The sequence below is a fragment of the Balaenoptera musculus genome, chromosome 14 (assembly GCF_009873245.2).
Source record: "Balaenoptera musculus isolate JJ_BM4_2016_0621 chromosome 14, mBalMus1.pri.v3, whole genome shotgun sequence".
NCBI classification, from domain to species: Eukaryota; Metazoa; Chordata; class Mammalia; order Artiodactyla; family Balaenopteridae; genus Balaenoptera; species Balaenoptera musculus.
The window spans coordinates 21,112,268-21,137,654 of NC_045798.1; the positions used below are offsets into that span (position 1 = coordinate 21,112,268).

Below are 25,387 nucleotides of genomic sequence, written 5' to 3' on the forward strand. Positions count from 1 at the left end.
CAGGGCAAAAATCTCAAGGTCTCTCTTGCTGACAAAGCTTTTTGGCTGCTCAAGGAGAGTGATTGGCTGAGGACTGTTGGTAACTTCCAGCTCCTGCTGAGGGTTTAACTCTGGTTGCCTTGGGCAGTGCTTGACCTGTTCTGATTCATTTGTAAAGTTGGAAAAGGTGTCTGTTTTCCTTGGGGCCTCCTTGACTTTCCAAGCAAGGAGGCTGCTCTCCCAGCTCACCTGTTCCCTGACAGTGTATGAACGTCTCATACGGCGGGGACTGCACTGTGGGGTCTAGGAGGGATAGCTAAGAGTTTTGACCTTTTGAATTCTTATCATGGTTTCTTCTGGGTTTCAGCTGAAGAGAAGGCAAGGGAGGCGGAGAGCAAAGCTCGGACATTAGAAGTGCGCCTGGGCGGAGACCTCACTCGGGACTCCAGGGTGAGGCCCCAGACCCAGCAGCTCTTCTCCAGTGTTGCTGCCCTTAGGATCCCAGAGCTGGCCTGGCTCTGTCTCCCGCCAGTCATGAATCCCTTGCCCTAGAGCTGCAAAATGGGATGTGATGATGTTTCCGTAGTCACTATTGAACACACTGTATGGCAGGATCTTGGCAACCATGTGAGGTGGACACTGTTAGTATCCTCAGTTTATAGAAAGAAATGGAAGAGGGTCACTTGCTGCAGGTCACACACAGCAATAAGGGTCAGAGCAGTTCTCCACCCCTCCCCTGCGACACATACCTCTGCAGACTGTTGTTTCGGATGGGGGTATTTCCTCCTCCGTGTCAGCAAGTCTGGTCAAGTGAAGCACAGCTTTTATGTTTGTCCCTAGTGAGGGCCCTTTTCTGTGGAAAGGAAGTAAATTTCCAGGTCTGGTTTTGTGTCCATGTGATTTAAAATGAGAAGTTTCAGATGTGTTGTTAATGATATTACCGGCTGTGGCCCAGAGCACTTCCTCTCCTTACTTGGTGCTGGCGTGTGTTTCCAGGTGATGTTGCGACAGGTCCAGAACATGGCCATTACCCTTCGCAGAGAAGCTGATGTCAAGAAGCGCATCAAGGAGGCCAAGCAGCGGTGAGTGCCCAGCTGGCCTTGGGTCTTTTAAAATTATGTAGCTTTTGTATGGATTGTTGACAAAGAGCTTGAGGAATCCCTCTCCACCCCACAAGGTTGCCATTCTGTCACATGCAGATTGCTTTGAGAAAGCCATTAATGTGATTCCCAGATGTTTGTCACATGGCCACCGCAGGAGAGGTTCCCCAGCTCAGTTCTCCCCTGAGCCAGGACAAGGTGGGCAGAGCCAGCACCTTGAGTTGAATACCAGCCTATCCTCACTGGCAGCTCTCTCACCTTCCCTCCCCCCTCCCTCCCTTCCTTTGTCCCCTTTTCTCTTTCCTCCATTCTCTCCCCACCTTGCCCATCCTTTCCCTCTTCCTTTCCCTTTTCCTTTTTTTTTTCTTTTCATTTAAAGGATGTATAAAATGCTCGTTGGATACAACTTGTAAAATACAGAACGTTTAAGAAATAAGTTGTGAACTCCCTTATACTTCTCCCACCTGGTGATATGTACTCTTAATTTTGTATCCCTGGTTACAAGTGTGGAATAATGCTATAGATTGAGTTTGTTCCTTTTTATCTAGACTGGGCATTTGTCCTGGCTTATTACATGATCTCCGTGTCCCCCTCCATGTCTGGAGCCTCTGCAGGCTCTGGGCCTGAGTCCCTGCTTACTTCTTGGCCTCCTCACCACAGGCCTAGGTTTCGGGTATCTGCGCCGTGAGTCTGTCCACTGATCATCCATATGCTTTTCAGTTTCCACGATTTTGTTGACGTTTATCCCATGATCGTTTCTTCTCTCACATGTTTATTGTTCTTGTGAATTTTTGTCTTTTTAAAATTAATTACTGTCACATTAGTGGAATGGTTATGCAGATGACCTTGTGTTTATTCCACTAAATAAGCATCTTTGCAGAGATTTGCAACAGCTTCACAGAATCCCATTCATACTTAAATACATCCCTGTTTGATGCCAAAAGCTAAAGTCATGCTTTTAATTAGGGAGCTTAGAGTGACTGCACAGTGAGTGTCTCTGTCAAGTCTACAGGTTGCATATTGAATGCAAAGGCAAAACTTAAGTGTCTCAAGTTTCAGCTTAAGCTTAATGCATCTTAAACACCATGGTGTTTGTGTGTTAATGGGTTGATCTGCTTGAATTTATCTTTTGTCTTCTCAGAGCGCTTAAAGAACCCAAGGAACTGAACTTTGTTTTTGGGGTCAACATCGAACACCGGGACCTGGACGGCATGTTCATCTACAACTGTAGCCGCCTGATCAAGATGTATGAGAAAGTGGGCCCACAGCTGGAAGGGGGCATGTGAGTGCTGCCTGAGGAGAGCTTCAGCCCAGGATGGTTGGTGGGAGAGATTTGGTCAGTGGGGTGACAGAGCCGTGTCTACCTCCTCCTGCAGGGCATGTGGCGGGGTCGTTGGGGTTGTAGATGTGCCCTACCTGGTCCTGGAGCCTACACACAACAAGCAGGACTTTGCTGATGCCAAGGAGTACCGGCACCTGCTGCGGGCGATGGGGGAGCACCTGGCGCAGTACTGGAAGGACATCGCCATTGGTAATGCCCTTTCACTTCACCTCCAGCCTTGAGATGCTCTCGCTGCCTCAGGGGGCTGACTCCTCACGCGATGTGTGGGTGCTTGTCTTCCAGCCCAGCGGGGAATCATCAAGTTCTGGGATGAGTTCGGCTACCTCTCTGCCAACTGGAACCAGCCTCCATCCAGTGAGCTGCGTTACAAACGGCGGAGAGCTATGGAAATCCCAACCACCATCCAGTGTGGTGAGTTGGGGGTCGGCACCTCCTCCTGACTCCTTTCCATCATAGTCGCCGTGCTGGCCTCCTGACCTCAGTGACATTCAGGGATGTATGTCCCACTAGGGATACGAGTCTGTTTGGTGATGGCCCTGGGAGCTCAGTCTTGGGGCTGTGCTGTGCCCACCTGTCCCTTCTAAATGAGGCAGGAGGTCGTCTACCCTGCCGGGTCTCACAAGGTTTGGTACCACATCGGTAGAAGTGTGAGTGATGACTGAGGCAGGATTCTGCTGGAGGAGGGAGAGGGGTTGGGGCTGCTGAGGGTCTGTGGTATAATGTTTCCATCCTTGCTGGAATCACTGTCCCTGAGAAGAGTGACTGTTCTGTAACGAAGGCAGAGTTGGAGCCAGACTGAGGATCTTTGCATGGAAAGTCGGGGGCATCTCTGCCTTGGGCCTGGCTGGGAGGAGTCTGGTTATTGTTGGCGGGCATGGCTGATGTTTTGTGGGGGTATGTTCTGTGTCACAGATTTGTGTCTGAAGTGGCGGACCCTCCCCTTCCAGCTGAGTTCTGTGGAAAAAGATTACCCTGACACCTGGGTTTGCTCCATGAACCCTGATCCTGAGCAGGACCGGTGAGCACTTTTTCTAACAAGGAGTTTGTGGGCATCCCCACCTCCCCCCGTGCTTTTTCCACTCTTCCACTATGCTTCTTGAGGTCAGTGCTCATATCCTTACATCTCTGTCTTGCTGTGTATAATAAGTGCCTGGAAATAATAGAAGTGTGTCCTGCAATGAGTATTAATTCTGTGTATTTGGGAAGTCTGAGGTTGCTCTGGTGAGAGAGAGCATGGGTTGGCTGAGGAGGAAGGACCCTGCCCTACCTGGAGCTATCTTGCCACACCCTTCCTAGCAGTTTCTCTCTACAGGTGTGAGGCTTCTGAACAGAAGCAGAAGGTTCCCCTGGGGACGTTCAGAAAGGATCTGAAGACACAGGAAGAGAAGCAGAAGCAACTGACAGAGAAAATTCGCCAGCAGCAGGAGAAGCTGGAGGCCCTGCAGGTGTGTGGGCACATGGGCAGGACCCCTCAGTGGCTCCTCTGTTCCCTCAGGCTCAGTTTCACCCTTCTGTCACCCATGAGTGCTGCCCAAGCTTCCCAACCCCAACCTCCAGGCACACTGGTTCTCCAGTATGCCTTGATCATTTAAAAAAAAACAATTTTGTTTATATATTACAAAGAGGTCCGATTCATTTAGAATGTTGTGAAACTCCAGGAAGTACATATCCTGTCTTAGAGGTAACCACCATTAACTGCATATCCTTCCAACTTTTTATGACCTCTACACACACATAAATACATATATTTTTTATTAGAAATAGAGATCACAACTTACTTGTGTCATATCACACACACATACTTTTTTTTATTAGTGCGTAATTATTTTCTTGGGATAGTTTTCCAAGTGAATTTGAAAGAGTAAAAGGATTTACAGAAGTGAATTTGAAAGAGTAAAAGGATTTTAAAAATTCTATGTTTGCTTTAAATAACTATTTCCAAATTATTCTCCAGAAGATGTATTATGTTTTGTTTTTTACCAGCAGTGCATTTATTTTTAAATGTTTTTGCAAATTTGATAAGCGAAGATACACATCTTAAATTTGAATTTCATATTTCTAAAATTGAACAATTTTTTCGTGTGTTTCTTTTAGAACTGCTTATTGTTCTCTTATATTACTGTTGTTTTAAATTTTTTCCTTAATTGACTAGTCATGTTTTTTTAGATATATGTGTGGTATCAACCGTTTATCGTATTTATTGCAAAAGCCTTTCCCTATCTGACTTCTGCACAGGCAGATGCTCTCATTGTGTGCATACCTCCCTGTCTACCAAATCCCACCTGTCCTTTCCAGCTTTGGCCTTTAGGGATCTCCAACCTTTTTGGCTTGTTTTAATAGGAATTTAGTCCACTGACACTTTTCCCCAGTCTCTCAATTGCTGGATTAATCATATGGAATCCTGTAATTTGCTGGTAGTTGAGTGTCTGTGAATTTTTGTCTTCTCAGTGAGAATGGGAGGCTTGTAATAGTAGGACTGTGGCCCAGGTGTTCTTTTTTATTTGCCCAATGTCCCAGACAGTGGGGCTCCAAAAAGAGTTTGCTTGAATGTACCAGATACGCAAACGACCTCCTCATCATGTTTACCCTGCAGAAAACCACACCCATCCGCTCCCAAGCTGACCTGAAGAAATTGCCCTTGGAAGTGACCACCAGACCTTCCACTGAGGTAAAGCCCAGGGATAGGGGCGGGGCTTTTCCTCAGGTGTCTCGTGCTGAGATCCATGTTGTCACTCTCTCTGGGCCTCTTTCAGGAACCTGCACGTAGACCTCAGCGTCCTCGGTCACCTCCTTTACCTGCTGTGATCAAGAATGCCCCGAGCAGACCCCCTTCCCTGCAGGCTCCCAGACCAGCCAGCCAGCCCCGGAAGGCTCCTGTCATCGGCAGCGTCCCAAAGCCTCCTGCCCCGACAGCGCGGGAGGAGGCCAGTACTTCCAGGCTGCTCCAGCCTCCTGAGGTGCCCCGAAAACCTGCCAACACTCCAGTCAAGACTGCGTCCCGGCCCGCCCCTCCCGTGCAGCCACCGTCACCATCTCTGCTGCCCAACTCCAAGAGCCCTCGGGAGGTCCCCGCCCCCCGAGCCATCAAGACTGCAGTGGTCAAGAAGCCGGAGCCGCCCAGTAAACTCTCCCTGGTGAGATGCTCCTCCTTCTCCAGCCCTGCCTACAGTGGTGTAGGAATGGAGGGGGCAGTGTTGACTGCATGGGGGGCGGTGGGGGGTGGAGAAGCCTCAGTGGAGATCAGCCTTCCGTGCTGCCCCTGCAGAGGAGGAGTCTGATAGCTGAAGGCACTCGTGGGGGGCACAGAGCTTGCTGGTTCCCTGTCCAGGGAGCTCTTTGGTGCCCCCTCCAAGGTTTGGTCCTGCACAGACTTGAGTCGCCTTCACTGGCTTCTCACGTGGTGGGCAGAGGTTGCAGCCTGGTGACAGCCTTGGTGGGCTACAGCAGTGGTTGGCGTGGCTCAGTGGGGAGTGAACTGAGAGGCTCCCCTGTGACAGCTTTGAGCAAAGGTCCTCGTGGGTGTAGAGGCCGGGGGTTGCTGTGTCCCTAGTACTGTTGGGAGCCCAGCCCTGGCGGGGACTGAGACCCACAGACCCCTCTCTGAATGGCTCCTTTAGGCCAGATGGGATCTTCCAGCACCTGAGGGGCTGCCAGGGTCCCTCATGTTCCCACTCCTCTTGCTGTAGGCCGTTCCTGGTCGGAAGCGGAGTCTTGGGGTCTCTGATGAGGAAGAAGCCGAGGAAGAGGCTGAGAGGAGGAAAGAGAGGTCCAAGCGGGGCAAGTTTGCCGTGAAGGAGGAAAAAAAGGACTTGAATGAGGTAGGTTCTCAGCATTCTCCCTCCCCAGGGTCTCCATCCGCCACCTGCAGTCTGTGACACGAGCCTTTCAGAAGCCTAGTCCATCTCTGAAGGACACTCGGTCACACAGACGACTAGGAACACGGTGCCTGGTAGGATCTTGAGTGAGACTGGCTTGTGGCTCTACTCACAGGCTTGAGGTGACACCGATGCAGATCTGCTTCCGTGTCTGTGACATTCTACCCCTATGCCTACTCTCTTGTTTACTGAAGTTTTTGGAGGCAGGTGTGTAGATACTGAGATAATGGTTGCGAGAGTGGCTCTCAGTGAGGCCTGGGGATTTAAACGGCCACACGAGACGACATGAGGTGATGGCTTATGACCCTGGGCGGACAGTCTGTTCTTCAGGGGCACTGGCGGTGCCTCTCACAGACTCTGTTCTTGCAGCTCTCAGACAGTGCTGGGGAAGAGGACCCAGCTGACCTCAAGAGCGCTCAGAAAGGTGAGTTCAGGGAGGTGCCCAGAGCCTGTGGGGAAGTGGGAAGGGGGCCCCTTGCCAACAGCACCGTATTCCGAAGGCTTACGGAGGCTTTCCTGGCTCCAGGCTCTCAAGCAACAATGGTCTAATTCCGAGAAGAATGCTGAGGCTGGCACGCCCTCGTGTTTATTTTTAGCATCAGTTCCTTGGTGTTCACCTCTGGCAGTTACCATGCTGCTCTGTGGCACCCTCATGACAGATGGGGAGGGAGACCAGGGTGGCTGGGCTCCATGTCCCTGGCATAGTGGCGTCAAGCTCCTAGGGGTTCTTGTCCCTGTGAACCTCGGATGACCTTTCTCGCTGTGGCCCTGGCTGGGTGGGGGGCTCTAGTCTAGTTTTCTAACTCCATCCCCACTCTCAGATAAAGGGCTGCACGTGGAGGTGCGTGTGAACAGGGAGTGGTACACAGGCCGTGTCACAGCCGTGGAGTTGGGCAAGAACGTGGTGCGGTGGAAGGTGAAATTTGACTATGTGCCCACGGACACGACACCAAGAGACCGCTGGTAATGCCCCTTCTAGGAGGCTGGGTTGACAAGAGTTGGGCAGGGGCAGGCAGCCCATCCTGGGAGCCTGGGACACATGTGACACAAACACTGGGTCCTCCCTAGGGTGGAGAAAGGCAGTGAGGATGTGCGGTTGATGAAGCCCCCTTCCCCGGAGTATCAGAGCCCGGACACGCAGCAGGAGGGCGGGGAGGAGGAGGAGGAGGCGGCGGTGGCTCAGCAGGCTGTAGCCATGGCCGAACCCTCCACCTCGGACTGCGTTCGCATTGAGCCCGACACCACCGCCCCGAGCACCAACCATGAGACCATTGACCTCCTCGTCCAGATCCTTCGGTGCGTTGTCGTCCTGCTCTGGGGTCAGCGCTGGTTCTCCACTAGCTCTGTGCCATTCTGATTTCCAGTCTCCACCTTCTTTCTTGTTTAGGAATTGTTTACGGTACTTCCTGCCTCCGAGTTTCCCCATCTCTAAGAAGGAGCTGAGTGCTATGAATTCAGATGAGCTAATATCGTTTCCTCTGGTGAGTCTGCCCAGCCTTTGGTTTTTGACTGTGCACGCCCCCCTTGGTGCTTGTTGTGATTGTCAGCTCTCAGCTGTGTGCCCCCTTCCCCGCTTGGCCAGCTTCCCTTTCATCTGTTGAGGGAAGGGAAGAGGGGACTTTACATTGTGGAAAAAGAAGCTGCTCAGCTGGATAACTGGTGTGCAGCTGGTGAGGTGCTGGGGTGGAGTGGAATCCTCGCTTAGGGACAGGCCCGGTGTGACTTGTGTGGAGTACGTCCCTTTTCCTCTGCCAAGGCAGGAAACAGTAAAGAGCTTAGGTTCAAAGTGCCGAAAACGTGACTCTGGGAGGTATAGGGAAGCTCGTGGTGTGTGGAGATAAGCATGGAATCTTATTTAGCAAATGCAGATGCAGTGCCTCAGTGCTGGAGCCTCCAAGTGGCTTAAGGGTCAGTAGAGACTGAATTTTTAGCAGGTACCTAGACATGAGGCTGAGAGCAGTAAGTGCTCTGCAAGGTGGGTGGGAGGGCTGGGGCAGCCTCTGGGAGGGGGAGAGAGCGACCAGGGCTAAAGAAAACGTGGGTTTGGGCGACTGTAGAAGTGACGGGAAGTGTTTGAGGCAGAGGGACTGTTGTGAACAAAGGCTCAGGGATGCAAGGGCAGGTGGGGGCCAGGGCAGCAGTCTCTGGTGAGCACTCAGGGAGAAGGGCCCTCAGAGCCAGGATAGGAGGCATCGGGGGCACCCCTCTGAGGTGCAGTGGCTTAAACTTTGTATGAAATGGAGGCCCAGCTAAAGGTTTGAGTGGATGGAATTGTCGACTTGAACCATGTCCGGGGTAGGGGTCAAGAGGCTTTTTCTGTAGAGGCCAGTTAGCAAATATTTTCAGCTTTATGGGCTGTAAGGTCTCTGTGGCAACTATTCAGCTCTGCCGTTACAGTGTGGAAGCTGCCATAAGACCATATGCAAAGGAATGGATGTGGCTGAGGTCTAGTAATGCTTTGTTTACAAAAACAGGTGGCAGGCTGATTTGGTCACAGGCAGTGAGTAGTCTGCTGACCCTGCCCCTAAGAGGGTAACTCTGGTTCTGGGTAGGAGGGTGGATGGGGAGACGCAGGGACAGGGAAGCTGGTCTAATGGTGATAGGTTAGGGAGTGGGGATGGGAGCTCTGACAGGTGAAGGGGCCGTGTCAGGGGTCCTTCTTTGACTGAAGGCAGATGATGGAGAGGAGGCAGAGGTCACGTGCTTCCCTGTCTCTCAGGCCTGTGGGAATTGGAGGTTGATGACAAAGCTGTTAACTGGGAGAGAAACAGGGTGAGGGTGAGGAAGATGAGTTGTGATTTGACTTGGGCTGGAAGTACCAGGACTTCATTTCTGGTGATGTCCGGTGGACAGGACACTGGAGATTGGGGCTGGCACTTGGGAGGGGCGGGAAGGCCAGGGCTGGAGATGGGGATTGGGAGTCATCCACATCAAGAGGATGTTTCTGCTGTAGGAATAACTTAAGTTTTCTAGGGAGGAGTTTCTGGAGAGGACAACTGGAATTGAAACTGCAGGGTTAATATGTTTAAGATGGCAGGCCCTCGTGGGGCAGCTGTGTGCTTGATAAAGTTTGCCAGAGAGGAAAACATGGAGTTTTGTCTTCATTCTACTTTAAAAAAGGGAAATGAGGCTAGGAGCTGAAGAAACTCAGGGGCAGAGAGGTGAACAGTTTGTCTTAATAGAGCCCAGATTTGAACCCAGAACAACTTGTTAGGACAAGGGTCTTGCTCCCCTGTGAGATGAGGGGGCACTGCACGCTGGGGAAGCTAGAAGGTGCAGAACTCATGGTGGCTTCACAGAAAGCTGCTACACCTCAACGCTTACCCTTGTTCAGGCTGCAGGCATCCTCTGCAGATCCCAGGAACAAACAGCTGATAGGCCAGCTAGGTCGGCCTGGCATGTTCGTTGCTTTTGGCTTAAAGTTGTTGCCAAATTCAGAGCAAAGCCTGGGTGCAGTGGGATCTCTGCAGTGGGCCTGACCGCTCAGACCAAAGCATAGTCAATAGGAGCATCTGAGCCTAAAATAGTCTGTTGGCTTATGCTTGTAAAGGGAGGTGTACCACTAATGCATCAATTTAATAGCCACCTGAGTGAAATGCGTAAAATAACTCAAACTTTAATTTTTTTAACGTTAGGGACACAACAAGAGTCTAATGTTCATTGTATCCTTGTCAGTTTGTAAATGACCGTCCTTTTGCTCATCATGCTGGACTAGGAGTTCCAGACCGTCAGGGGTCCTGCAAATACTAGATTCAAATATATATATATATATATATATATATATATATATATATATATACTTTAAAAGTAACATAACTGCATGTGAATCTTTAATGGAAAAAAATTAAAATGAATACAAATCATAGTTAGGCTTAAGACATTGTGTATTACATTTTAATACTTTTGGCACCTACTTGAACATTTATTTTTGCGCTGCCAAGTGATAATTATTTTTTGTGCAGAATTTGAAGTTTCTGTTGCCATCTTGATTTACTGGGATAGTATTCTAGATTGTAAACAATTAAATAGTTCTAACACGTTTTAAAAACAGCAGTTTTTAGCTGTTCAGTGCTAGGTAGTTCATACATCTTCACAGAAGTAAATAAATGCTAGAGTTGGCGAGACTGCAGTTGTCAGCCAGGACCTGCTGGTCATGGGTTTGTGTTCATCAGAATGGCCTCATCATTCACGTTGGTGATTTATGAGTAAATCATAATGTTATAACTTTGAAATTAAACATAAAGAGTTATTACCCAAATTGTTTTTTATACTGAGATTCCATGTAACTTTCATTTGAAACAAGTGTTCTGCTACTTTCTAAAAGTTTGATAAAGCCCCATGTCTAGAGAAAGTGCTAGTTAACATTACTGCCCCACCCCCGGGAAGTTTCAGGTACTCAGGGAAGATGGTGAAAAGCTCTGATGCTGTATAAACATACTACACAAACCTGGAGGAATCTGTTGTTGATAGGTGCTTGATAAATACTTGTGGAAGAGAACTTTTGATCTTGACATTGTTGGTTGTGACTTGGAAGTGGTTTGCTCAAAGTGCTGTTGTGCACTTAGAAAGGTGAATGGTGAGAATCATCCCTCACATTTACTCACGGCTGGCAGTCTGCCAGAGCACTTTGGTACGTGCTTCATGTGTGATCCCATCTTCATCCTCGTGGCAGCCCTGTGAGGTGGATGTCGAGGTCTTTCTTCTCTGGAGCTAGAGAGATCACTTGCTTCTGGGTCCGGCATCCCTTCAGACCGAGCTTCCTCGTGCTGAGCCAGTTGGGGACACCAGTGCCCATCTAGAAGGGCACTGGGGACCCTCGTGAGCTCATGCACTCACCCTCCAGCTCCTCTCCCAACAGAAAGAGTACTTCAAGCAGTATGAAGTGGGGCTCCAGAACCTGTGCCATTCCTACCAGAGCCGCGCCGACTCGCGGGCCAAGGCTTCCGAGGAGAGCCTGCGTACCTCCGAGAGAAAGCTCCGCGAGACAGAGGAGAAGCTGCAGAAGCTGAGGACCAACATCGTGGCGCTCCTGCAAAAGGTGCAGGAGGTGAGCCAGGCAGCCCTCTCATTGTAGCGGACCACCTGGTGTCTCAGGGAGGGGGGGCTTGGGCACCTCCTGCTCCCTTCTCCCCACTCACAGGAATCTGTGGTTCCACCCCTGGCTGCACAGCATCCTGACCAGGAGGGCTGGAGGTGGTGCGGCTGCCTGGGCCTCATCCCAGCCAGACCCACGGTATCAGACTTTTGCCCTTGTTTAGACATTCTGATATACAACCTGGTTTGAGAACCCTCCAAGTCATAAAACAGAAAGACATTGTCACTTTTCCAGATGACGCCCAGATGGGATTAGGTAGCCCAGAAGCAGGGAGCGCCCTGTAGGGTCTCAGCCCTTTATCCAGGCAGTAAACATTGAGGACAACTGCTCTGTGCCTGTCCTGTGGACCCTTGGTGAAGCAGACAGGCAAGATAGGGGTCCTGCTCTCATAGCCCAACAAGTGGAGGAGACAGAACTACTGTTGGCGGGAAGTGCTGTGAAGTAAATACGAGAGAGACAGAAAACAGGGATGCCACTTTACTAGGGTGTTCAGGCGAAGCCTCTCTGAGGAGGTACTTGAGCTGAGGGCAGAACCCAGTCACGCAGGAGTGGGATGTGAGAGCTCTGGGGAGAGGGAAGAGCAGGGCCCGAGGCCTAAGGCAGGGAGATGTGGGCGATAGAAGAAGCAGGGCCCTGTACCAGGTGGGAAGTCCCTGGAGGGTGTGGCACTAAGACGTTTGCAATCTAAGACATTTACTCTGGTTGGTTGTAGGAGGGCCTGGAGGGGGCGGAGGTTAGAATCCGGGACTCCAGTGAGGAGGTTCCCACAGTTGTCTGGGTGAGAGATTCTGGCAGCCTGAACCTTGGATGGTGACAGGGAGGAGGGAGAGAAGTGGGCAGATTTGTTGTAATGTCTTTGAGGGAAGGGGAGGAAACAAGGGTGATGGTTCTGGTTTGTCTGAGCCCCTGGGTGGAGGGCAGGCGGTGGTGGCCTGTACCAAGATGGAGCAACTCGGGGTGGGTGGTGCCGTTGAGCTGTTGGATGTTTTGAGTCTGAGAAGCCTGCAGCATGGCTAAGGCAAGCTGGGAACTTGGGGTAGAGGCAGGGCAGGAGCAAGAAATCTGGGCGTCATCTGTGCACCGAGGAGGGAGGGGGCGGATGATCAAGAAGGGACAGGCCTGACAGCCAGGGTGGAGGGGCGAGAGGAAGGGGCACGGGCTGCAAGAAGGGGGGGGAGGCGGGCCCCCCACCACCTTGTGGACCCCGGCTGACCCTGCCCTGCTCTGTTCCAGGACATAGACATTAACACAGATGACGAGCTGGATGCCTACATCGAGGACCTGATCACCAAGGGGGACTAAGAGGCCTGGAGCCAGAGATCAGCTCCCCTGCCCCTCAAGGCAGAGCTCCTGGGGGTGGAGTTTCATTTATGGGTTGATGGACTTACCTTGGTTTGACTCACATGGGATATTTGTGCTTTTGGAGGGAAAGAGACTCTGATTCTTTGAATCGTCCTCTCTAAGTTTATAAATATTTATTTTTTAAAAGAAACAAGATGCTCTGCCTGCTGTGAGACCATACATTCTTTTGGTGACTCTTGCGCAGAGAACAGAAGCAGGACGCCAAGTCTGAGCTGCTTCTCTTGGCTCCTGGCTCCTCAAGGTGTGGTGAATCCAGTGCCGTTTGGAAGTTGGGGAGGCTCCAGGGGCAGGGCTGGGGGAGGGACAGGGCCCCCCAGGCTAGTGCTCCCCCAGGAGCTCCAATCCAGGGGATCCCCACAGGGCCACGGTCAGGAGGAGGCTCAGCGCTGAGCAGCTCCCTGTCTCGTGGCTCCTGCCTCAGGTCGGGGATGTGAGTGGTGGCCCAAGTGGTCGGTCTTGGCTGTGGCACCGTCCAGACAGCTTGGGGAAGAAAGATCCTCCTGTTCAACTTCCCCATTCACCACCTAAGTTCTCCCTGCTGGAGAACTCACAGTGGACAGTGAGGTTTCCTGCCTCAAACACTTGAGTCCAGGTTGTGGCGTGGACAGATCCGACTCTGGTCAGACTGCTGACCTGGGTAACACACTGAATGTTTGAATTCCAAAGGATTCCCTTTAGGAAAGGACCATGTGTGTGAAGGAGCCCCTGTGCTGGTTGGTGGCAGCCTCGTCTGTGGGTGTGGCAGGGTCCTAGGGAGCGCATCTTCCTCAATGGTCCCGGCCATCTGGAGAGCCTGGCACTGCTTTTTCTCTTACTGCGTCCCCCCTGTCTGGCCCCACCAGGCCCAGTCAAGGTCCCTGCTTTGGGGCAGATGGGAGGAGGGGGTCACTGAGCCACAGGGACTCCAGAGGTGGCTCTGTAGGAAGCACACCATGCCTTCCTTCCCGCCTGGTCACAGCCTCATAACAGCTGTGTCTCTCAACTTCTCAGGGTCAAAGACAAAGGCAAGAGTTGCTGAATTTTCTCTTTAAGGGCCATTGGAAAAATTCTGGTTTGATTTCTCCCGACTCTCTTCTTCCCCCTTTATTTGGGGACTTTGGGTTTTCTGAAGGCACAAGAACTATGGTCTTGTGCCACTGGTCTGCGATTCAGACCTCTCGGTGTGTTTCCAGCATCTACCCACCTCTGGTCAGCAGTGGCCACGTGCTGCCCCGTGAAGACGCCAGTAGGCTGGGAAGCGCTGGCGAGGGAGGCAGGCCCCATGGGAATCGGAGGTCTTTACCCACTTGGGCACGTGGCCAGAAGCACCTGTGACTTGTGGGTTTGGGACTTCTCCAAACCACATCCCTGGGCAAGGGCTCTTTGGGGGAAATACCAGTCAGAGAGGCCCTGACCTCTTCCTCTGGAAGATTCGCTAAGAGTCTTAGGGCTTCTTGAGCTGGTGGTTCCTCTCCTGTCCAGCTCGCTCTCTTCATCACAGGCAGCATACGGTCCATTTTTGTCCCCAAACCTGCTGTTTTAATCTAAGTGCAAGCTGGTTCTGCATTTTTACCAGAGGGTAATACTGAAGTTTTTTATTTACATACCTGTAATCAAAATGCAATACTATAAACTTTCACTGGTGAGACTCCTGAACTCAGTCTGTTTTCTTCTCTTAGTAAAATCCAGCACCTTTGTCCTCTTCATTCTTTCCACCACTGTGGCTTTAAACTGTCTTCAGATTCTTCCTCATCTCCACCATCTTGTCTTATGTCTTCACCCTCCTGGACACCCATAGAAACTGAAATACTGCATTTCTTAAACATTTTAGTTTCAACTTCTGGGCGTTCCCACTTCGCTGTTTAAATCCAACCACAGCGGTGCTGAATGCAGCCTGCTTCTAGGCAGAGCTCCTTCCATTCTGGGTGGGAAGATAAGATGCAGGGGTTCCTCCCCCTTCCTTGTCCTGGATAACTAGCCTGCTTGGAATTGTCTAAAACTTGGGAGAAGAAGATGGTCTGGCGGGTCTGTGGCAGGAAGGTCCTGAGTTCAAGGCGGCAAGAAGGTGAATGAGTGCAGCGACCCTTGTTTTTAAGGAGTGGGAGGGATGGAGACTTTGGTGCTTTTTGTTTTTTTTCAAGTGACACATGCACATGGTAAAAATTCAAACAGTACGGAAGACTGGACCATGAAAAGCAAGGCTCCCTCCTCCCCACCCCCCCGCCCCCCAATGCTCATTCTCCCTGGAAAGAGTATCCGTCCTGAGCACACAACTACACATCTACTGTTCTGTTTCTGCCTGTTTCTCACTTAGTAGATCTTGGGACTTGTTTCTGAAGAGCTCACATGGATCTACTTTATTCTTCTGAAGAACCACATAGCATTTCATCGTCTTGGATGTACTGTCATTTAGTGGTCCCATTTATAGAGATTTTGGTTTTTAAGGTTTACGAAAAGTGCTGTGATGAGTGTGTGTGTGTGTATACATGTGTACTTAATCGTTAACTCAGATCTGGGTTTATACAGGGTTAAGTTCCAAAGAGAGAAATGGCTGTCGGACGGTGGATGCATTAAAAATTCTAAGATACATTCCAGAAAAGACTTCCCAATTTCAACTCCCACCAACAGTATTTACCTTGCCCCTCACCCCCACTTGCCTGTCTGTAGTCTGTTCCATCTGAACTGTTTACTAATCTGAAAGGTGAAAAGTGACGGATTTTTGAGTTGGTTTGAATTAATTTACGTGAGATAGAACATCTTTGTTGGCCGGTTGTGTTTCTCTCTGGGACACAGCTGTAGTTCTGAGTCTTGGGGTAGGGACTTTGTAAATCAGATGAAAAACAAGGGGCAAGTCCTCAGGGAAATGTTCACCTTATATCACCCCTCAGCCCCTAAGTGTCCCATGGATTTAGCATTACAAACCCCACATCAATACTGTATTACTACGTCAGGACAAGGGTTTGACATTGTTTACCAAAGGAAGGCATAGGTTAATAGGCTGAGAGAAACTTCTCTGGTTCCTCCTGTGTGAGTGGCACTGCTTTTTGGCTCCTCTTGTTAGGTCCAGTTCCCCTTGAAAGACATGACTGTCTTTTAGACCCGTGGTTCAAGCAGCCCTGGGCAAGCATCCACAGCTCTACAGACCAATCCGTGTTAAGACTGATAGAGCTCAAACTTCTTTCCCTTTTACACAGAACACAAGATTTGGGCTGAGCGGGCCGTGCCTCCACTGGCTACTCGTCCCCGATGTAAGGCTATCCTGCATCTGGGCCAGGCTGTAAGGGACCTGTTGGCAGTTGCCTAGATGCCTGAAACATCCTCAAAATTCCACTGGAGGATTCTGCCCTTTGCTGGAGATGGAACCTCTGAGGCTTCCTTTGGAACGGCCACATTGCTCTTGGTTCCTGAGCAGGTGGACAGCCAGCTTGGCCACAGGAGGCAGAGCTACAAAAGAACATGCGTTCTCTGCTGCCATGTTTGAGGCCTCCAACTGTCCTCAGCACTGCTGGGGGCACCCTCTCCATAGTGAGCAAGACACAGACTGGACAGAGGAAGGGCCTGGCGAGGGACAATCCCACTCAGCAATGAGCCCAAATGTTGCCAAGCCTGTTTTTTAGTCTGGCAGTTTTCATGGCAGTAACTTGGAATGTGCCAGGCCCAACTAGGACCCCTGGTGGATCCTGCAGAAATTTCCTTCTTTCAGCTCACAAGGCCTCAGACAAATCACTGCCCATCCTGGGTCCCCTTTTCCTCCTCTAAAATAAAGGCATTGGATGACAGTAGAGGTTTTCTGGCTTAGTAAGTCGTAGTTCTCCACCAGAAATTTATCCAGAGGCCCATACCGACGGTTGGAATGGGGCCCCAAAGCCCTTGCTGCCCTGACCCCTTATCTTTGCTTCCAAGATTCACTGGCCCCACCTGCTACCTGTAGGCCTTCCACGGCCTGCTCATTGGCCCTCGTGGGGTGTTACCCTATGGCCTTCTGGCCTTCTAACCGTCGGCCCACTTCAGTATTCCGAGGTGAGGAGGGCGGGTCTTCCATCCAGCTGCCTTCGGTCCGCAAAGCAGGTTGCCCCTGCTACTTCCCGGGGCTCGGGCTTTCTCAGCAGCTTCCAGTCAGGGCCTGGAGATAGGGGAGCCCATGCCACTGAGGCCAACCTGGACCAGGGACAGGGGGAGGGTCTGACGGACACATCCCTCCTTTCTTGTCCCCTCTGGACTCTGCTGAGATGCTTCCATGGGACCCTCTGGGGCCACTTCCTGCCCGAGCAACTGCAGTTCTCGGGAAGCTGTGGGCGGCTCTAACCCACAACTTTGAATTTACGGTCCTTTCTTCCCCACTTCTTACTCTGTTGAAGCTCTGGGTTCTCACTCCCCTCCCCATTTCCCCACCATTTAAGCCAGTCTGGCACTAGCTGGGTTTGGGGGTGCTGCGATGCGAGGAGAACCCCTAGTTGTCAGAAGGAAGAGTTTTGAGTTCCTCACGCTAAATCATCAGCTACCATAACACAGCACAAGCCCGGGGACTGGCTGCAAACTCTCACTTGGCCCAGAGGACACGTCCAGGACCCGGCCCTCGGCCATCTCTCTCCAGAGGCTTTGGGGGTGTCCAATGCTCAGTCCCATCCGGGGGCCTGCCTTCTCCCAGGTCGCCCATCCCAACCTCCTCCAGACCCTCAAGGCAGGCGCGCAACGGCGCCTGCGCGGTGCAGCGGCCTGGCACGTGGTCTGTGCCCAGTGCATGCGCCCTGGGAACGTCGCGAGCCCGCCTACGTGCCCGAGCCCGCCTACGTGCCCGAGCCCGCCTACGTGCCCGAGCCCGTGTGGGCGGGCGTCCGAGCCTCAGACGGGGTGAGAGTAGGGCGTCGTGAGCAAATCCGGGTGTACAAGGTCCGCCCAGGGCCCAGCTTTGGGGCGGAGGCCTCGAGGGTCCCACATACTAGGGCCAGCGGAAGGAAGGCCTTGGGGATCCAGTGTCCGGCTCAGACCCGAAGCAGAGAAATGGGTAATTTTTTCCGCTGGAGTCTGCGTATTAAGCCCGGGCACAGGTGAAACGTTTTACCCGGTTGTTTTCCAACTTTTTGTGGTCACTACAGAAAACTTTTTGGTATAAATGTCCTTGATGGTGTGGTGCTTTTACGTCTGCAAGACAGAGGACCTGGGAAGGAAGCTGCATGTTTTACATTTTGAAATACCCTTTCCAGGTAATTTCCCCTGAAGGTCCAGCTTGCTGACTCTCGGGACCTGAGGCCTCTTGGGTTTCACGACCTCGGCTCACAACTTTCTTTTCTCCTGGTTTGTCTGTCCTTGGTCTGGTTTATGGTGTTTCTTGAAAGGTTTTGGGGTTTCCTATCATGTTTAAGAAAGTCCTTCCCCCTCTACCCACCCGCAAACATTCTCCTGCATTTTGTTGCACTGTATTAAAGTTTTTTGTGTCAACCTCCACTCCCTGTGGGAAATATTTTAGTATCTGCGGTTAGGCAGGAGTCAGACTTTGGTTTTGGTTTTTCCAGATGGAAATTCACTTATGCCACCCCCATTTATTAAACGAACCACCTAGGTCATTATTTATATTCATTCTATTTGGTTTTGGACCTGTTGGGCTTGAGGTGACCCTTACATATGTCAATGGAGACAGCCTGTTACCAGCTGGACAGGCGATTCCGACGAGAGGGGTGAGGTCCTAGCTGAAACTAGCTTTGGGGGCGTCATTAGCATCTAGATGGATCACTCTCCCTCGCTGTTTTTCTTATTAAAATAGTTTTCCAGGCTATTCTTAGAATTTCTTCTCTCATGAAATTTAAAATCACGTAATCCAGTTCTCTCCCGTCCCTGCCCGCCCCCGCAACAAGTTCCATTGGGATTTAAATTATAATTGCATTAAATTTAGATGTAAGTTATGGGAGAGTTGACATTTTTATGATTTTAAATCTCCCTACACGATACGAAATGGTTTTCCATTTGTTTGACTCCTTTTAGATCTTCCAATAAGATTTTATTTCTTCATATGGGTTGTGTAACGTTCTCATTTTATTCCTGTTTTATGGTATTTGTCACTATTGTGAATGGAATTTTCCCATCTCTATTCCTGATTATTAATATGTAGAAAAGCAAATTGTTTAATATAATTTATTTTCTATCTTATAAACTCTGGTAGTTTTCAAAATAAACTTGTATTTTTAGATAAAATGTGCAAATTTGCCAGTATGCCAGTTTTAATTGCCGAACCTCTGAAACAGTGTTGAATAATTAATTATCCAGTCTTTTTTCTGATGAGGATGGAAATCCACATGTTAGGGTTGAGCAGAATATTGTCTTGGTTTTGGTGACTGGTCTTTAAAGTGTGGAAAGAGTTTTTTCTGTTTTTGTTGATGCTGTTGTCTTGTTTTTTAAACTTGGGGCTTCTGGGACGAAGCCGTGGCTGCCAATCCTGTCTGAGTTGAGCACCAGGGGGCACCAGTTACACAGAATGAAATGTGGGTTGTGAGGCCCCCATCCCCATCCCCCATTGTCAAATGCCTTTTCAGCATCTATTGATAAAATTGTATGGGGTTTTTCTCCTTTAAGCTACTGTTTTAGCGATTATTCTTATTAGACATTGAGCAGCTACAAAAGAATACTGTATAAAATATTTATAAGGTAAGAAGAATATGCAGTGTACATCCATCACCTGGTTTAAGAAAACACACATTGTTATTACTTTATAATCCCTGTGTGCCCCTCCTGGGTCCTTTCCCCTTTCTTCCTTGCTCAGCGGTAACCACAAACCTGAATTCTGTGTTTATCTTTTCTTTGCTCTTCTTATACTTTTACCATGTTGGCTTGTATTTCTAAATAATTGCTTTGTTTTGCCTGTTTTTGAACTTAAATGGACATAACTTTTTTAAAAAAATACATTTATTTATTTAGTTTTGGCTGCGTTGCATCTTTGTTGTTGCACGCGGGCTTTCTCTAGTTGCAGTGAGCGGGCTTCTCATGGCGATGGCTTGTCTTTGTTGTGGAGCACAGGCTCTAGGCACGCAGGCTTCAATAGTTGTGGGACGCGGGGGCTCAGTAGTTGTGGCTCGTGAACTCTAGAGCACAGGTTCAGAAGTTGTGGCGCACGGGCTTAGTTGCTCCGTGGCATGTGGGATTTTCCCGGACCAGGGCTCCAACCCGTGTCCCCTGCATTGGCAGGCGGATTCGTTACCACTGTGCCACCGGGAAGTCCCGGACATAACATTTTATTTACTATTCTGCAATTTGTTTTCTTTTCAATATTATGTTCCAGAAATTTACACATGTTATTGAGTGTAGCTGTAATTTATTCATCTTCACTACTGTATCATAGTGCTGAATATTATACAGTAATAAAAACAAATTACACCTACAATGGAACATACCACAGTTTTAAAAATCCATGTCTCTATGACTGGCATTTGGGTTGTTTCTAGCTTTTTGCTATTACAGTACATCTGTGGACATTCATGTTTATGTCTCCTGTTGCATGCATAATCCTTGGAGACTTGCTGCATCATAGGCCATGCCCATTTCAACTTTACTAGATAATGCCAAATTCTTTTCAGAAGCAGCTGTATCAATTTACATGCCCATTGGCACTAAGTGCTTCATTCCTCTACTTCCTCACCTACACTTGATATTGCTAGACTTGATTTGTTTTTTGCCAGTCTGAAGGGTGTGTAGTGTTATCTCATTATGGTTTAATTTGCATTTACCTGATGTCTAATGTGGTTGAGCATCTTTTCATGTCTATTGACTATTTGAATTTCTTCTTTGATAAAGTGTTTGCTCAAGACTTTTTCCCATTTTTCTATTCTTTTGTCTTCTTTTTATTGATTTGTATTTTTGTATATTCTAGATACAGGTTCTTTATAAGTTATCTGTGTTGCAAAAATCTTCCACTCTTTGGCATACTTTTTTTTAACTCCCTTTTTATAGTCTTTTGATGAGACGTTCTTAATTTTTTTTTTTTTAATTTTCTTGAATGAGGTCTTAGTTGTGGCAGGTGAGCTCCTTAGTTGCAGCTTGTGGGCTCCTTAGTTGTGACACGTGGGCTCCTTAGTTGAGGCTCGCTGGCTCCTTAGTTGTGGCATGCGAACTCTTAGTTTCAGCATGCATGTGGGATCTAGTTCTCTGAGCAGGGATCGAACCCGGGCCCCCGGAGCACAGAGTCTTACCCACTGTGCCACCAGGGAAGTCCCTCTTAATTTTAATATAGACTAATTTATCAGTCTTTTCTTTTACTGTTTGCATTTTTTGTAACTTATTTAAGAAATCCTTCCCTATCCTGAGGTCATGAAGATACTGTTTTGTATTGTCTTCTAAAGTGTTTATAGTTTTGTCTTTCACATATAGACCTTTAATCCACCTGAAATTGCCTTTTGTGTATGGTATGAGGTAGAGCTCCAGTTCCTTCCTTCTTCCTGATTGTCCTTACACCCCTTATTGAAGAGTCTTACCTTTCTCATTAATCTACAGCGCAACCTCTCTTGTATATCGAATGTTCATATATGTATGAATCTGTTTCTGGATTTTTATTCAGTTACATTTGTTGTTTCTCTATGCCAGTACCACACTTATTTATTATAGTTTTACAATAAGTTTTGATGTCTAGTAGAGCTGGTCTTGCCACTTCTTCTGCTTCAAGAGTGTCTTGACTATTCTTGGTCCCTTGCATTTCCATATAAATTTTAGAATCATTTTATCAAGCTCCATGAGAAAAGCTATAGGGGTTTCATTGGAATTGATTGTATGTCATCAGTTTGAGAAGAATTGATATCTTTATAAGCCTTCCAAACCATGAAGATGGTATAACTCTCCATTAATTTAGATCTTTCTTTAGTGTTTTTCAAGAAAGTATTGTGATTTTCCCTTTAGAAGTCTTGTATGTCCTTTGTTACTATGTATGTACCTATGTATCCTAGGTATCTTGATGATTTTTGATGCTACTGTAAATAATATTTTTTAAAACTTTATTTCCTGACAGTTTGTTGCTAGTAAATAAAAATGTAATTGATTTTTATATATTGATGATTCTATTTTATCTTTAGATTCTTTTGGATTTTCTGTGATACATCATCTGGGAGCAATGATAATTTTGCCAATTCTCATACCTCATGTATTTTTCTTGCCTTGTTGCATTGGCTAAGACTGCCAATACAGTGTTGAATGTAAAGGGTAAAATGGGTACCTTTTGTTCCCCATCTCAGAGAGAAAGCTTTTTTCCCCTTTGGTAGATATCATTCGTCAGATTAAGGAAGTTTCTTTCTATTCCTATTTTTAAGCGTTTTTTTCCTTTTAAATATCATTGATGCATGTTGAATTTTTTCTCAAGTGTTTTCTGCATCCATTGAGATGACCATTCAGTGTTCTCCTTTAATTTGTTAACATGGTGAATTACCTTGGTTAGTTTTTCATAGGCTAATTAAACCTTGCACTTCTGGAGTGATTATAATTTTTCTATATTGCTAGATTTGTTAATATTTTGTTTTGAATTGTACCAGCATGTGAGTGACACTAGTTTGTGATTTTCCTTTCTTGTACTGTCCTTGTTAGGTTTTGGTGACCAGGTTATACTAGCCTCAAGAAATGAGTTGGGGAGTATCCCTCTTGGGATAGTTTCTGTAAGGTTGGTTAGTCCTTGGTCAGCTGTGTCTGGAGTTTTGTGTGTATATGTGTGGGGAGATTTTTTAACTGATTGAATTTTTAAAAGGTTATAATACTATTCACGTTTTTCTAATTTTTGAGTCAGTTTTAAGTTTTATTTTTCTAGAATTTTATCTCAGTTTTCAAAGATGTTGTTACAGAGTTATTCACAATACCCTTAAAATATCTGTAGCATCTCTATCTATGTCCTCTTTTCATTCCAAATATTGTTTTTTGGGTTCATCCATTTTCTCCTTCCATTTTCCTTATCATTAAAGTTTGTCAGTTTTAGTTTTTCTAAGAATCAACCTCAGCTTTCTTGGTCCTTTTTCTATTATGTTTGTTTTCGCTTTCATTAATTTCTGATCTTCATTTCCTTATGTGTCCTTTGGGTTTATCCTCATGTTCATTTTCCTACTCAAATTGGATGTTTAGCTCATTATTTAGCCTTTATTCTTTTACAACATGAGCTTTTAGGCTATAAATTTCCCTCTAAGTACAGCTTTATCTATGTCCTATAAGTTTAGGTATATAATATTTTAATTTTTAATTGTATTTTCTGATTTTTGATTTCTTCTTTGATCCATGAGTTATTTTAAAAGCATATTTCTTAATGTTCAAACATGGTTGCTTTTTCTAATTACCTTTTCGTTACTGATTTTGAACTGTCTTCATTGTGATCTGAGAATGTGGTCTGTATGCCAATCCTTTGAAATTTGCTGAGGCTTGACAACCGGCCCAAGTATGTGGCTAATATTCATAAATGTCCTGTGTGCATTTGAAAAATATGTATTTTGCAGTTATGTGTAATTCCCTGTATGTGCCTGTTACCAGGTGTTAATTGTGTTGTTTGAACCCTTGCTGATATTTTTGGTCTGTCTGAGCTCTCATTACTGGGAGAGAGATGTTAACATCTTCCATTATGATTGTGGATTTATCTATTTCTCCTTCTGATTGTGTCCATTTTACTTTATTTTGAGATATTACTAGGTGCCTGTGAGTTTTAGAACTCTATGAATTTTACTTTTTATCATTATAAAGTGGCTTTTTAAATTTTCTACACTTGATCTTAGCCAAAAGGCCAAGAAGTGATTGCTTTTTTTATTTTCTGAAAGTTGACATCTAGTAATATTTTTTGCCTCAAAGTCTGTCTTGTCTGTGTACTTATGTCTTAGGTGTTTTCTTGTAACTAGCGTATAGTGGGATTTTGTTTTTATTTGATATTTTTTGTTCTTACCCAAAGCATTTAACTTATTTAAATTTTGTGTAATTATTGATATATTGGTTATTTCCATCTTATTTTTTAATTTTTATTCCAGCTTATCTGCCTTCCTTTTTCCTCTCCTTTCCTGCTTTCTTTTAGATTGACTGAAAATTTCTCCCCCACATACAGTGTTTTTCCTCTGTTTTGGAAATTTAGTATTCCTATTCTTCTATATGTTTTACATAATATTGGGTTGGCCAAAAAGTTCGTTTGGGTTTTTCAGTAAGATGTTGTGGAAAAATCCGAATGAACTTTTTGGCCAGTCCAATACTTAACTCATCAAAGTCTAACTCCATGAGCCATTTAATTTTTTTTTTTAATATTTATTTATTTGTTTGGCTGTGCCAGGTCTTAGTTGCTTCACGTGGGATCTTCGTTGCCGTGTGCAGGATCTTCGTTGCGGCATGTGGGATCTTTTGGTTGCAGCATGTGGTCTCTTAGTTGCGGCCTGTGGACTCTTAGTTGTGGCATGCATGTGGGATCTAGATCCCTGCCCAGGGATCAAACCCAGGCCCACTGCATTGGGAGCATGGAGTCTTAGCCATTGGACCACCAGGGAAGTCCCAGTATTGTTTTAATAAGACATTTTGTTAATGTATTTTCCTTTGGTCCCTGAAAGATATTTTCACTAGGAACACTAACATTTTCTCTTCTACTTTGGAGATATCGCTTCATTGTCATCTGACTTTCTTTGGTGGTCAGAAGACAGTGAACTCTCTAATCAATGCTCTTTCAAGGTATCCCCCACCCAAGTTTGGCTCCTTTTAAAATTTTGTTGTTTTAAAGGTCTTGCGATCTCACTATATTGTATTTAGCTGTGGATGTCTTTTTATTTACCCTGATTAGGATTTGTTGGAATTGACTTTGTATATTGGTGTTTCTTTTCAAAAGTTAATTTTTTAGTCATTAACTCGTCAAAGATTGCTTCTGTTCCATTTTGATTAGACACACGTGGGATCTTCTCACTTTATCCTCCATGTCTCTTAATTTCTTTTTTACACTTCTCACCTCTTTGTGTGTCTGTGTTGCTTTCTGGAAAATTTCCACAGATCTCACTTCCATGTCACCAATACTCTCTTCATGTGTAATCTGCTATAAAATTATTCATTGTTTTTAGTGATTTTTTTCAATTTCTGCAAGTTCTTTAGTATTTTTGAATGCTTTTTACTCATTTTCAAGCCACCTTTCTGTTTCTAGTAATATATTAAACATGCTTATTTTATATTGTGTCTGTTTGCTATATTGAGTAGTTTTGTTACGTCTGATTCTGCTGTTATTTCTGTCGGCCATTGCTTATGCCAATGTGTGTTGTATTTCCTTGTGTGTTTGGAGATGTTATACTGTGAGCTGCTCGTTTTCCTTTCACCTTCACATCTGGGGTTCCATAAGGTCTGGAATGAAGGGGAGAACCTCTAGAGAGGATTTGTTTCTCTCATGTGACTGGGGACATTGCCAATTTGGGACCATGCTGTATTCTCTACTAGAGGTTTTATTGGATCATCCTGATAGCATGTATTTGGGCTGTGAAGCCAAGTGAGGGTCTGCTCCTGATAACAGATTCTTAGGGGATTTTTTTTTCTGCTCTGCTTATGACTAACCTTTAAGACAAGCAATTTTCCTTGTATTTTATTATTCTTGATTCACCATTATATTGAAGGTATAGCCCTTGGGGGGCCCAGCTTGAGGGAGATTATCTCAAACTGGATGCCCTATATCAGGCAGGTCATTTGAGGCAGTGAAAACTTA

General features: G+C 47.0%; 1 protein-coding gene across 11 annotated transcripts in view; it reads left to right on the plus strand.

The window, feature by feature from the left end:
* Positions 1 to 25,387, plus strand: part of MORC2 (MORC family CW-type zinc finger 2) — a 64,110-nt gene that overhangs the window by 27,144 nt on the left and 11,579 nt on the right. For 2 of the 11 annotated variants that reach the window (XR_005022588.1, XM_036874344.1), the window contains exons 11-25: positions 347 to 429; positions 976 to 1,061; positions 2,221 to 2,361; positions 2,456 to 2,610; positions 2,704 to 2,832; positions 3,334 to 3,439; positions 3,734 to 3,866; positions 5,015 to 5,089; positions 5,175 to 5,555; positions 6,108 to 6,239; positions 6,666 to 6,720; positions 7,118 to 7,259; positions 7,365 to 7,592; positions 7,684 to 7,777; positions 11,155 to 11,343. Coding sequence is in view for 9 of the 11 variants with exons in the window: in XM_036874344.1 (XP_036730239.1) it covers positions 347 to 429; positions 976 to 1,061; positions 2,221 to 2,361; positions 2,456 to 2,610; positions 2,704 to 2,832; positions 3,334 to 3,439; positions 3,734 to 3,866; positions 5,015 to 5,089; positions 5,175 to 5,555; positions 6,108 to 6,239; positions 6,666 to 6,720; positions 7,118 to 7,259; positions 7,365 to 7,592; positions 7,684 to 7,777; positions 11,155 to 11,343 (2,129 nt within the window). In the remaining 2 variants the exon portion in view is untranslated. The other 9 variants (XR_005022589.1, XM_036874346.1, XM_036874337.1 and 6 more) reach the window with 8 other exon arrangements.